Source organism: Phaseolus vulgaris, chromosome 4 (assembly GCF_051622355.1).
Source record: "Phaseolus vulgaris cultivar YP4 chromosome 4, ASM5162235v1, whole genome shotgun sequence".
Lineage (NCBI taxonomy): Eukaryota > Viridiplantae > Streptophyta > Magnoliopsida > Fabales > Fabaceae > Phaseolus > Phaseolus vulgaris.
Genome location: NC_143501.1, coordinates 1,779,661 through 1,792,381, shown reverse-complemented (window position 1 = coordinate 1,792,381; position 12,721 = coordinate 1,779,661). Strand labels below are relative to the sequence as shown.

The 12,721-nt window shown below is 35.3% G+C and overlaps 3 protein-coding genes across 6 annotated transcripts; 1 reads left to right on the top strand and 2 right to left on the bottom strand.

Moving 5' to 3' along the window:
• Positions 1-1,301: 1,301 nt before the first annotated feature.
• LOC137836624 (translation elongation factor Ts (EF-Ts)) lies at positions 1,302-5,607 on the bottom strand. Its single transcript, XM_068645287.1, has 7 exons — positions 5,156-5,607; positions 4,992-5,069; positions 4,675-4,849; positions 4,246-4,430; positions 3,191-3,316; positions 2,158-2,246; positions 1,302-1,630 (listed from the first exon to the last, which is right to left on the bottom strand). Exons 1-7 carry the CDS (start codon positions 5,495-5,497, stop codon positions 1,588-1,590), a joined length of 1,038 nt encoding a protein of 345 aa, XP_068501388.1. The 5' UTR covers positions 5,498-5,607; the 3' UTR covers positions 1,302-1,587.
• Positions 5,608-7,073: 1,466 nt separating this feature from the next.
• LOC137836627 (large ribosomal subunit protein uL22c) lies at positions 7,074-8,984 on the bottom strand. Its single transcript, XM_068645290.2, has 2 exons — positions 8,562-8,984; positions 7,074-7,684 (listed from the first exon to the last, which is right to left on the bottom strand). The coding sequence occupies exons 1-2, from the start codon at positions 8,809-8,811 to the stop codon at positions 7,299-7,301; spliced, it is 636 nt and encodes a 211-aa protein (XP_068501391.1). The 5' UTR covers positions 8,812-8,984; the 3' UTR covers positions 7,074-7,298.
• Positions 8,985-9,024: 40 nt separating this feature from the next.
• On the top strand, positions 9,025-12,593 carry PDE194 (formyltransferase). 4 transcript variants are annotated; one of them, XR_016520370.1, is made up of 11 exons: positions 9,025-9,183; positions 9,250-9,312; positions 9,401-9,535; positions 9,615-9,717; positions 9,812-9,882; positions 9,976-10,080; positions 10,479-10,512; positions 10,644-10,744; positions 11,499-11,558; positions 11,629-11,813; positions 12,308-12,593. XR_016520370.1 is itself a non-coding variant. In XM_068645289.1 (11 exons), the coding sequence occupies exons 1-11, from the start codon at positions 9,025-9,027 to the stop codon at positions 12,395-12,397; spliced, it is 1,122 nt and encodes a 373-aa protein (XP_068501390.1). In that variant the 3' UTR covers positions 12,398-12,593. The 4 variants fall into 4 exon arrangements, 1 of the variants encoding a protein (XP_068501390.1); XR_016520372.1 differs by having other exon boundaries at positions 10,467-10,512; XR_016520371.1 differs by having other exon boundaries at positions 10,467-10,512; positions 11,613-11,813.
• Positions 12,594-12,721: the final 128 nt, after the last annotated feature.

Here is a 12,721-nt window from a genome sequence, read left to right as displayed (position 1 = left end):
ATCTGTAGCCATGATAGTGTACGCGTGAAACCCAAATGCTATAATATTCCTTCTTCTCATTATTATTATTATCACTATTATGGTAATGTCACAGGTGGTGAGCATTATTTCTTCTCAACAGATCACAAATCCCATTATCTGTAGTGCCTTCAGCACAAAATAAGGAAGTGACTTTATTTATTATATTATATTACATATGTTTGGACGCAAAAAGTTTGATCAAAATGCATGTGAATTCACGGAATTGACAAATTGTAAAAAACTAGTTTCGAAGCTTTGCGTGACATTATTATTTGCGGTGACCGTGTCGGTTAGCTTGTGTTGACAAGTCATAAACAATATTCATCACATCATTCGTCTCTCACATTTCCAAAAACATAATCTCTTATTATTTATTGTCATACGTATGAAAAGAATTATATCGTGATTGCAATGAATAGGAAGCTTGGTGCTAACTTCTACGTTGTTTTTTAATTAGTAATTGGACATGTTTCTCCATCCAATACACGTCATTCCCTGTGAATTGCAGAAATCTATGAACTCATATTGATGATTACCTACACATGTTTCCTACATCATTGGGGTCATAAACTACTTTAGATTGGCTTCATTCTTTTTTTATTATTTTTCTCCGGGCTGTTGTGTTTGTGATGATGCCAAATCTCATTCTATAAGTATTAAATTATTTTGCTTAGTTTATCCTTGAGTTGATTCCGAGAGAGTTGTTGTTCTAAATCATTAAGTAGCTGGAAGGGAAAGTTGAGTAGAAGCAATCCATGCATATTTTCTATTCATAACAGTGTCAACTATTTCCTTACAATAAATTTTCCTCTTATTTAAGTATGTCTACATACCAAGTGTCTAAACAAGTTATGTTATAGCTAACTAGCTCCTTATCTAAAGGTTAGAGAACCCTTGATCATTTTTTGCTGCACTTGGTAACCGATGCACCAACTCTTTGCTTCAATACAAATACACGAGTTAAAGAATAAATCACATTACAAATAATGATCTAGTAATAGTTAGGGCAGCCAAGAACCAATTTAATCTAATATGCTCAAGTCTTCCTCTATTCTCATGACCATGGCTCTACTGGTTGCTTCCTTAGTAAGGGGTCTATTAATGAGCAAAACTTGCGTTGAAAATGTGATTGACACTTGATTTAAATCGCTTTAAAAGAAGAAGGATTGAAATTGAAAACACAAACAAGAACATGTCTGCTGTTGGGCAATTGTTTCGTTTATTCAAAAGTGTCAATTTGTTTGCTAGCTTTGAAGAAATAAAACTGAGAAACAATGAACTAAAGATATAAAACCATAACTTTATTATTTTGAAAGCTACGGTAATGTGTTCAACTACCGCTTTTGTGGGATAGGGAAGGAGCACCAGAACAAAGTAATACAGTCTAAAAGAAGTCATTTATGCTTTCCTCTACAGTGCAAAATTTTCAACCGAATCCCGTACCTCATCGCTGGATCAATATCGGAACATACATGTTTAAATCTTATGAGCTAGAGAGCAAAAGCCTTAAAAGCAAAGCAGAGCTCTCAGAGGGTTTCCTCCCTCAATAGACAGAATGTCCTTAAATTAGGCAACTTGAGCGACAGTCTCGGATGCATCTGTTTCTTGACTGAAAAATGTAGATGGTCAATAAAACTGTTAAATCAATCAAAAGTAAATTCAAATAAACTCTCAAGACATGAAAAACATGATGGGAATTTTATTCTCAATTGTTTGAGAGCATTGGATGGGTCAGTTAGGGATAGGATGATTTCAAAGCCTAAAAGGAACTTGACTGATCCTGAGTGAAGACAAAGTCATTTTAGGTAGGTGAGGTAAAAGAACACTTTCGGCTGTACACATTATCATATAAAATGGAGAAATTTAACACTTTCAATTAACTAAATATTCCAAATTACTAGACACGGATCAAAGTAATATAAGCTTAAATGCACTTTAATCCCAAATCCTGTAATTACAGCACGATGAAAACGAGCAAAATAGAATGTGTACAGTAATACGCCACTAACTAAACTACAACACTTAATACAATTTGGTTAAACCCTTAAAGGGCAATTGCAATGATTTTCGTTTCAGTGGCAGACAAATGGAATCTAGAATAAGATAGGAAAAGAGTATCCAAAAATGTGGTTTTACCTTGCAATTCCTTCCCCAACTTCCATTCTGAGAAAGTTCACAACCCTCACAGATGAACCCACCTCCTTGGATAGATTATCCAGCACCGCCTGCAAAGAAGAATGAGAGATACTAGAAAATCAATTACCAAACAAACAAACAAATTGGCTCGAAGATGGATGCTTCACAAAATGTACACAGCATTATATATGCACGCAATAATAGCAAATACACATCTAAAGAATATGCACTTTGTAATTCCACTAAATATATTTTTAACGCTAGTCAAATCAAAGGCACAATCTGGAAGCTTATCATGAAATTCTACATCTGGGTTGTGATCCTGGAAATAACAAAAAATGCTTAATGGCACTGGAAACAACAAAACACCTTCATTTGCTGATTAGTGTCTGGAAAACATACTAAGAAGGCCCACCTAGAGTTTGAAACTTTGAAAGCCTAACAACAGTTCTATATCATATTTGCTTGGAAGCAAATATAGGTTTCTCATTTCCTATTTATGATCATAAACGAAGAAGTGATGGAAACATCATTATTTAGAGATGATTTGGATTATTGGGGCATGAGGGCTATTTGTAAGTTCAAATTAAAAAAAAGTTTCAACCATGAAAGGAAATAGGATCCAATAATGTAATAATTAGTCTGGCATTTCCAAGAAAGACAACCAAACTATCACTATCAAGTGCACCTCTCTTTTTCCTTTTTCGATAGTGAAGAGATCATAATTGTCACTCTTCACCAAATTCTCAAGTTAAGGCAATCTACAACTTGATGCTGCAGGGGCTGTTTACAAATTTCTGAAATCTCTCATATCAAACATGGAACCAAATAATGAATGCATTTGCTGCCACCATAACCTTAAAGCATTGTAAACACCACAACCAATACTTACACTGACAACCACCACATGGGTATAGTTTTTATTTCTTTTCAATCAAAATAATGATATTGATAAAATAAATATAGCCATTATAACTCCACCGTGACATAAATCACAATTGAATCCATTTTGATTCACAGAAACACCACATACCTTCACATTCATAGTGTCATTCATAATAAACTTTTGGTCCATAAGTACAACATCCTCGAAATACTTGCGGAGTCGTCCTTCAACCATTTTCTCTATGGCCATCTGGGACTTACCAGAGGACTCTGCCTGAAATAATTAAACAATAGTAAGAGTTTAAATTTTTCGTTTGGTTTCTAAATATTGGTAAAGAAGTGCAACTTTAGCATGGATTAAGAAATTCAATAAAATATTGAGCAGATTACGATTGCTGAGCAAAGTTTTCTTCCAATTCTGAATTTTAATAGCTAGAAAAGATTTGGTTTATCAATCCAAGAGTAGAATCAGTCTGACTAGGCCAACCCTAAACTTTATTAATCCAGGCATATATGTATTTATAGAAGGAAAAGGGTGAGAGAGGAAAAGGACCATGTTTATGTACAAGAAGGTTATCATTCTTGTACAGGTGTAACTGGCCACATTTCATAAAGAAACTAGTTCAAATGTTCATTTTCCCAATTGAACCAAACCTTGCCAATTGAAATATAATTAAAACCTATTAAACTAAAAGCCAGATTAAACCTACAACACAACACCATCTTAAACAGTCCTTAGAAAGACACCTAGGGCAGTTGCCATTTGCCATCTGGTCTGTTGCATCTATGCAAGCATTGCAACTTTTCAAACCTATCCCCCCTGAAGGGAAAATAAACGTTCATTAAGGAAACAAGAAATTTAAATTAGCGCACAACAATTGATACAATATCTGAGAGGGTGTTAGCTAAATTTTCTGTTATGACAGCTTGCTATTTTTGTTGGTTAAGTTTGTTAGCCTCTTTGTAGTTCTACATGTACTTGATGTAAGTTCTCAATGAAGTAATACATCAATTTTTCTATTATTACAAGCAGTGGGCTCATTCATCTAAATTAAAATCATTAATTTAGATTTTACTGAAATAAACGACAAATTCCCAAATAGTTCATAAAGACCAAAACATACAGAAGCCTATGCCATATTAACTACGATTCATGCATTCAGCACGGGCCTGAGCTTGAATCCAAAAGAAATCAGCCTATACCTGAGATTTAAGAATTTCCCTCTCATTTGCCAAAGCATCAGAAGGCACGAGTTCCTTTGTTAAAAACAATGGCTTTGCTGCCACTACATGCATGGCCAATTCTGATCCAACACGCTGTAGAGCTTCCACTTGTGTTTTACCATCATCTACTTCAAGGGACAAAATTCCAGCAATGCGACCCAAACCTAATCAAAGAGGAGAGAGTCAAGATCCTTATTGGGTTAAGCGTCTAGAGGAGCCACAAAGAATTCGATACTCAGCACAATATATAGTAAAACAAAATGATACTGATTTCATTCGAACAACTTGATGCATGTAAATACAAACACTGCCCCAACTGTTCAGATGCAATGCAAGAGTGGCAAAACAGTTCTAATAGCAGAGCAGAAAGTAAAAGGAACAAAAGTAGGAAGTGGAGTTAATTTTTACCTGGTTGGGGACTGGTATGAAGATATGAAGATATAAAACCGTTGGATGCTGTAGGCAAGACATAACCTCTTCTAAGCCTCACATTCTCCCCCATCATGGCAGCCACTTCAGTGATTGCATTTTGAACGGTTGTTTCTCCGCTGATCTTTGGATGCTCAAGATTCAAAGTCGTGTCCTGGCAAATGCAAGCGATGATTTAAATAAAAACATACTGTAAGAAGATCGTAGCCTGAGAAGATTTCAGGCAATGAGATAACAGAATTAATTTGCACAGGGGCTTTCAAAGAGGTTTATTGCAACAATATATAATAACTTACCTCCAAAGATTGAGGTCCAATATGAAAGGCAGAAGAAGAAGAAGAGAGCGACAAAGCTTTGTTCGCTAAACATAATGCCTGTAGATTGAAGAAGAGAGTAAGTGAGAAATGTGCGAATTATAGAGTTAATTGCATTGAGGTAATAGGAATACGAAGCGACAAACCAAGTGTTGGAAAATGTCGTTTCGAGCAACAAAATCGGTTTCGCAGTTGAGTTCGACGAGAGCGAGCGCGGTGGGGGTTTGGGCGACGGCGAGCAAACCTTGGGAGGCGGTTCTTGAGGATTTTTTGGAAGCTAAAACTTTTCCCCTTTTTCTGAGTTCCTTCTGAGCAGCTTCTATGTCCCAATTGGAATCAACCAGAGCGGCTTTAACGTCCTTCATAGGAGCGCTTGTTCTTTCTCGCAATTGCTTAATCAGATTCACGTTCTCCGACGCAGAACAGTAATACGAACTATTCCGCCGTACCAAAGCACAAACACGTTTTGCAGCGCCGTAGAAAGCCATTGCGATTCCGACTCAGAGCTCAACAAACAGAAGCGCAGCTCCGTTAATGGATGCTAGGGCTTTTCAACACTCTCTCTGCAACATCTCATTTTACTACCAATTGCATCTATAACGTAGTTTATTAATATTACTTTTTTTTATTTTATAAAACTTTTTAGTCCTTTTTCTTTTTATTTTAGATGCTCCTTTCTTATTTTACAAATGACTAAAACTAAACATATTTATTACACTTGACAAAAATGTATATCTTAAACCCATTACTTATAACAAACAATATATTATAAGTTTAATTTCGTAAATATGTATATATTGTTTCATATTTTAGTGTATAGATTTAATTATAAATTCACTCAAATAGTTAATTTAAATAATATTCTAATTTTTAAATTTTATTATCATATTTTGAAATAGAATCCCAACATTAATTACAATTAATAATCTATTTAAATTATTACAAAATAAATTTTAAATGTAACTAATGTTGTAAAATATTAGCTGCCATATATATTTTTTATTTTAAATTTTAAATTTTTTCATAATTTCTTTATTTTTTAAAAAGTTAAAAATTAGGTTAGAATTCAGTTTAGTAAAGTCTGCTATTTTGATAAATATTGTAAATAATATGATATTTGGTTTTTTTTTAATAATAAATTTTGTGTAAGAGTTATTTGATGCGTCATATCTTGAAAATAATAGAATATGATATAAAATATATATATATATATATATTTTTTATTTTATTTTTTCATATAGTGACCCTTATTCCAAAATTGATAATCAATAACTAATATGTCAGATGGGGCGTGGCTTCCACTGGTATAATTAAAAGTTTTGTATTTGTCATTCATGGTTAAAGTTAGAGTTCCTATTATAGCCATGCTGGAACTTCTATATCAAACTTATTTTCTGTTTATTTCAATTCAGTTTATTTTCTATTCACTCAATGAATTAATCCTCCTCTGTGCGCTTAATCATTTCTTTGAATAAGTTTTGAGAAAAATATTTTTTTTCATGACCAATAATTAATAATAGATATCAAAGAAGAAAAATTGGTATTTAGAAAATAGATTAGTGGTTCATTGGGAACTAAATTAAGAAGAGAATTATGAGTATAAGGAAAATTATAACCCAAAGCTTTCCTTCACTTCCACTCTTTCTCACTTTAGTACTTCTGTTTTAATTATGCACAATCAAACAAACCATTGAAATTAAATTAGCCTAGACCATATAAGAATTTCTGAAATCAGTAACCATCACTAGTGCTTGGTGCATGATATATGGATTCTGTCCATTGTTAGTATGCACTTGTTCTTGTTCTAGAGAAGCTAAGGGGGCCTTCAGACGGTGCTCATAACAGTAGAACAAGGTTTAATTTGATCATTCACAAGATGGTGGAGAAGTGGCAAATGTGTAAAAGATTGCAAGTAACTCATCTACACCATTTAATATTCTCTCAATTCATTTCACCACAGAACCTGGAATGTCTTTTTGTTACTTACAGGAAGAAATATTGACATTATAAACCAGATAGAATAGAATGGCGACTGGTTTAAGTGAAGGAAGAAATGAAGCAAAATTTAGAAGAGAAGAGAACAACCAATGTCACATTTTTCTTTTCAAATTGCACTACAAAACCATTCATTTTCAGGACTAATTAAATTGAATATTTAAACATGTTCATCACTCCCCTACAAGTCAAAATGAAGTACATAGTGTCGAAATGCAGAAATTTTGATAAAACATAATGGGCAAAGGAAACTAACCCATCAAAAGACATACACACACTTAGTCCGAAACAGGATTATGCAGGGGTTGCTTCCACGAGGGCCTCACTTGGTAAGCCTTTTACAGTTATGGTTATATGACAAGTGCGCTTTTTAATTGAATGAGCACGCCCTCGAGATACAGGTTTTACCCTTTTCATTGTTTTCCCTTCATTAACCTCTGCTTTACTGATAACTAAACTTCCCTTGCTTAAACCCAGATTATTGCTAGCATTTGCTCCTGCCGAAAACACTATCTTCAGAATGGCTTCACACGCTCGATAAGGCATCAGTTCCAATATCATAAGTGTTTCATCGTATTTTCGTCCACGAATCTGATCGATCACTCTACGAGCTTTGTTAGCAGACATACGAATATTTCTCCCTACAGCGAACGCTTCCACGGCTTTGCTGCTCTCCTGCTCTGCACCACCATTAAATTTAAACATCGGTTACATCTTTTCCCAAACCCTTGTAAGATCTACACATGATGGCATATTAAAGACACACCCAAACCCGTAAAATGTAAAATGCTAAATATTTGACTGCCTAAAATTTCCAATGAAAGCCTTTTGTTTGTGTCAGAGTGAAACTCAGAAAGACCTCATACTCTTCAGTCACTCACTCATGTCTTCTTTGCATTTCACACACAAACATATAAGGAAGAACTTTGACCCTTTGATTCAAGAAATGTACATGAATTAATAGTGGTATGCTATATATGTATATATATATATGCCTCAACCAATTTATTGAACATTAAGTTTGTACTGCCGCAGGAAAACAGTCTAAAGAAGTGAATGAAAGGCAAAGGCATCGAATTGGCGTTAGAAAGCAGCAGATGAAAGATGTGATTGACGACACCCATTTATAACTAATGCAAATGTTTAAACTTTTTAGAATTCTCAACCAACACTAACTCAAATCACTAGGAAGTTCACAGGATAGTACTGATTACTGACATAAAACCATGTTCACAAATAAATATTCATAATTGTGGAATTGGGGATTCACAATACGATACTGATTACTGAATTTTACCCCTGAGAAACAAGATGAATGAAGGACACATAACGTGAAGAAGAAGGTCCGTTTGAGACCCTTCTGAGTGTAGTATCTAAATGCAGGATATATGGAGAGAAGAAGGCACATTAGAACATAATAGAATGAATTGGAGCTAATATTTGATGCATATATATAGTTATATTAGGGTTGCGATGTTGAAATGAGAAAAGAGATGGAAGAAGCATGTTATGGAGAATGGTGAAAGGGAAAGAGAAAGAGAAAGAGAAAGAGAGTACCTCCGAACTGGGAAGCGTTGAAGCGACAAACGAGGGAGTTGTGATTGAGGTGGGAAGTGTTGGGTTTGATGGAAATGAGGGTTTTGTCGGTAAAATGGGAGGGCTCGGAGAAGCAGCGGATTCCGGCGGAGGGGAATTTGAGCTTGGGTTGACAGTGGAATTGGAATTGGGGAGCGACGGCGACAGATAAAGGAGGAGGATTGTGGTGAAGACGAAGGAGAGGACGGTTCACTGCCAGAGAAACAGCCATTTCTGTTTTCCTCTCTCTTACCCAATGAAGCTGCAGTGAGAGAGATGGATAAGATAAAGGGCATATTTATCTTAATTCTTTTCTTTTTCTTTTTCCTCATATAAACCATTTAAATAGTTTTTTATATATTCATTTGTAAAATTAATTGATCAAAATAAAATTATACATAATTATATATATATATATAGATATAGAGAGAGAGAGGGAAGGGAAATGCAAATGTACAGCTACAGGTGGTGTGGTTCAGTGCCCTCCACACCCACAACCGCAACCACCATGATTCGTCGGTTATGCTGTTTACAGAGCGTCTCCTCCGCTTCCACCACCACCACCACCAACAAGAAGCCCCTTGTCTTCTTGGGTGCACCTCAGGTTTCTCTCTCTCTGCACTCCTCTTTCTTCACTTTTTTCTGTTTCACTTCATTCTCTACTTTTCAGGTCTCTTCCATAGTCCTTGACACGCTTCTCGACGCTTCTGCTTCTCCACATTCTTCATTCGAGGTTCCTTCACACCCCATATACACGCCATTTTCTTCTAATTTCACTTTCATTCCATGTTTACACTGTGTATGGAATATGAATTCATCAGGTTGCGGCCATTGTGACTCAGCCAGCTGCTAGAAGGGACAGGGGCAAGAAGCTTGCCCTCTCTCCCTTGGCCACTCATGCTCTTGACAGAGGCTTCTCCCCCGATCTCATTTTCACTCCCCATAAAGCTGGAGACGTATGCACCTTCTCTACCCTGTTCTATTTATTGCGTTTTTCTTAGTTTTCTTCTTTCTCATCAAACTCAATTTCTGCAGGATGCTTTCTTGTCAAATTTAAAAGCTTTGCAACCCCACTTGTGCATTACAGCTGCCTATGGCAATATATTACCTACCAAGTTTCTAGATATTCCTCAATTCGGTTTGTCACTTCCTCCTCCATTGCCACCCATGCTACTGCAAAATCTATCAAAAATTATACCTCTGTGACACCTTTCCATTTGCAAATACCTCAGGAACAGTTAATATTCACCCTAGCCTGCTGCCATTGTATCGTGGCGCTGCTCCTGTTCAAAGGGCTTTGCTGGTTCTCCCCCGTTTCTTTTGTCAATCCTACATTCTCAATGTTTCTATTTCATTAACTTACTTTGCTGGTGGTTTATATTGGTTTGTGCACTAGGATGGTGTTAGAGAAACTGGAGTGTCGTTAGCATTCACCGTTCGTGCTCTCGATGCTGGACCTATCATTGCTACTGAAACAATTCAAGTTGATGATCAAATAAAGGTATGTTTTCTGTTTCTCCGTCTCTGCTACAATTGGTCTGAATGGAATGGAAATGCATCATGAGCCCTTTGCTTTATATTAAAGAAGAAGAGTTTTTTTATATATAATCTTTATCCTTCATTTGTAACATAATTTGAAATGTTTCTACTTCTGGTTTGGGAGTGTAAAACTGGTGCATATTATATCAAGGATTGCAATCTCCCTTAATTGTATTAATATTATATCAGGTTCGTAATGAGAATATACAGTAAAATCTTCTGGGTTTTTTATTTTCTATTTTTTACCGGTTTAGCATTCTGGATTACCTTTAACCATAGCTGTCAACTTGTTTAGTGAAACTTACAAGGCAGGTATTCTTTTTGTCCCTGATTCTGACAAAACTTTAGATTTGTGTGTAGGCACCCGATTTACTTGATCTCCTGTTTCGTAAAGGTATGATTCTTCAATTTTTGTCGTCCTGTGTACCTTTCTCTAGGTGATCTCTGTGCTAAGATATTCTTATCTGAGCAATTTGATAGAGTGTTCCACACTGAATGAGTTCCTACCTTTATTTGACAAAGCAGGTTCTGACCTTTTGATTAGGGAACTTCCTTCTATACTTGATGGATCAGCAAGATTAAAGGCACAACCTCAAGATGACTCTAAGGTTACATTGGCTCCTAAGGTATGTGAGCCTTGATTATGTTTCCAGGAAGCTGTCATAGAAAATAACAATTCCTATTAATATTTGTTCAGTATATATCAGGTCCAAAATACTGTCTACTTTGTTGAAATTTGATATTGCATATACTATTAAAAATCTATTGTATTATTACTGGCAAGAAATTAATGGTTAAAAAATGCATCGATTCTCTTTGCAAGTCAGTAATATAAATTCCCTTTAATAATAATCAAAAGAGTGCGAATGAAAGGCCACAAACACAACCTTATATACAATAAATTCAACGGGTAGAAAAAAGACACTTGAAGATATGGGTATTCTATATTCCTCTAAATTATCCTCACTTTCCTTCCAAAATGCAATATGTGAACCTTCACCCAACCTAAGAAGCTAGTAGTCTATAAGAAGTATATCCCTGAGAAATAGTCTTCCTGGGTGTTGCATCCATTGCAAATGGTTATGTTTTTTCTTTTTCTTCTGTCTCTGATTTTTCAACACTTCGAGCTCCTGTTGTTCAGAAATAGGGTTTAATACTATTTATTTTTACATGATTTCTTCAAGCAGTTGGCTGTAGTTCAGTTAGAAAACTTGTGAATGTCAAAGACTGAATTGGTGAGAGTTTGTGTTACATGTCTTTCTGTTCAGTGCAGTAAACATCTGTTATTCATAAGAAAAAGGAAAATACTCTGGTAGATACGGTTTGCAAAAATATCTTACAAGGAGTTGCTCATTTTTTTTATTTTTCTACTTTATGCAGATAAATCCAGATGAATCATGGCTATCCTTTGATAAAGAAGCATCTGTTGTGCACAATAAGGTAAACTTCATGATCTTATCTGAAGGGCACAGTTGTGATATAAAACAATTTTAGGTTCGTGCCTTTTCAGGGTGGCCAGGAACTAGAGCAAGAGTTGTAGTGGTTGAGAAAAATGGTCAGCAGAAAACTTTGGATATTAAAATTATTACCACACGACTTAGCAGTCATGAAAGTGTGCTGTTCAATGAAGCAGATGATGTTGCATTTGTTGAGGGTGCGTTGGTATTTCCATGTGGAAGGGGTACCACACTTGAGGTATACATAAATTGAAATTCCTGTCACGCATTCAAGAGGCTTTTGTCCTTTCTATGATTACATGCTTATTTCATCCTATTGGAATTGAATTCTATGATTGTAATTCTTGCCTGGTTAATTACACTTGTGTTTTTTAACACTTTTTCAATATAAATCTTATTTAGCTTTTCAAAAAATGAATGGACAGAAATAGTGTTGGATGAAGAGGCAATGCCCTTGTTGGGGATGCGAATTATATATCCGCACTTTATTGATAGAGCATTTGCACTTGAAAATACAAAATCTCGAGTTTGTCATTGCTTGCTTTCTGAGATACAGTTGACAAGCGTTTTTCTTTAATATCACGAGGAACAGCCATTGATGAAGCACTGTTGCTCTTCAATCTAAATAAGAGAACTTTTTGTACACAAATTTAGTATATTCTTTCAAAATAAGACCTATATCCTTGCAAATCAAATACGGCTTTCTGAATCCAGTGACATTGTAACTCTCAGGTATTGGAAGTTCAGCTTCCTGGAAAAAAGGCAGTAAATGCAGCTGCTTTCTGGAATGGGCTGCGGGGGCAGAAGCTGAAGAAATTATGAGGGTGGTTGATCAAATAAAAGGGCATAGTTTAAATTATTTTTGAGCTGTTTAGGAAATCGATTCTTTTTGTTTTGAAATGATTTAAATTTTTATTTTCATGTTTAATTTTATCATTTAATCGTTTTTCTGGACTGATTTTATATTCATTTATGTACAACCTAAGCTTAGCAATTCTCTATTGAATTGCTTCCCAAATCTTCTTTTCTTTTGCATTGGTTTACACCATGTATGTGCTTCCCACGATAGATTAACAGATACTTGCTTGTGCGAGCTAAGTTACTGGAGTGATCTTACTGAAATTATAAGCTCACTATCTAACAATC

Excerpts from the sequence above, each read along its gene's own strand:
- LOC137836624 (XM_068645287.1), bottom strand. The coding sequence starts at position 5,497 with ATGGCTTTCTACGGCGCTGCAAAACGTGTTTGTGCTTTGGTACGGCGG. Across the intron at positions 5,070-5,155 it reads ACGACATTTTCCAACACTTG|GCATTATGTTTAGCGAACAA; the intron begins GTTTGTCGCTTC and ends TTCAATCTACAG. Across the intron at positions 4,431-4,674 it reads TCATACCAGTCCCCAACCAG|GTTTGGGTCGCATTGCTGGA; the intron begins GTAAAAATTAAC and ends CTCTTTGATTAG.
- LOC137836627 (XM_068645290.2), bottom strand. The coding sequence starts at position 8,811 with ATGGCTGTTTCTCTGGCAGTGAACCGTCCTCTCCTTCGTCTTCACCAC. Across the intron at positions 7,685-8,561 it reads CAACGCTTCCCAGTTCGGAG|AGCAGGAGAGCAGCAAAGCC; the intron begins GTACTCTCTTTC and ends ATGGTGGTGCAG.
- PDE194 (XM_068645289.1), top strand. The coding sequence starts at position 9,025 with ATGCAAATGTACAGCTACAGGTGGTGTGGTTCAGTGCCCTCCACACCC. Across the intron at positions 10,513-10,643 it reads TGATCTCCTGTTTCGTAAAG|GTTCTGACCTTTTGATTAGG; the intron begins GTATGATTCTTC and ends TTGACAAAGCAG. Across the intron at positions 11,559-11,612 it reads CATCTGTTGTGCACAATAAG|GTTCGTGCCTTTTCAGGGTG; the intron begins GTAAACTTCATG and ends AAACAATTTTAG.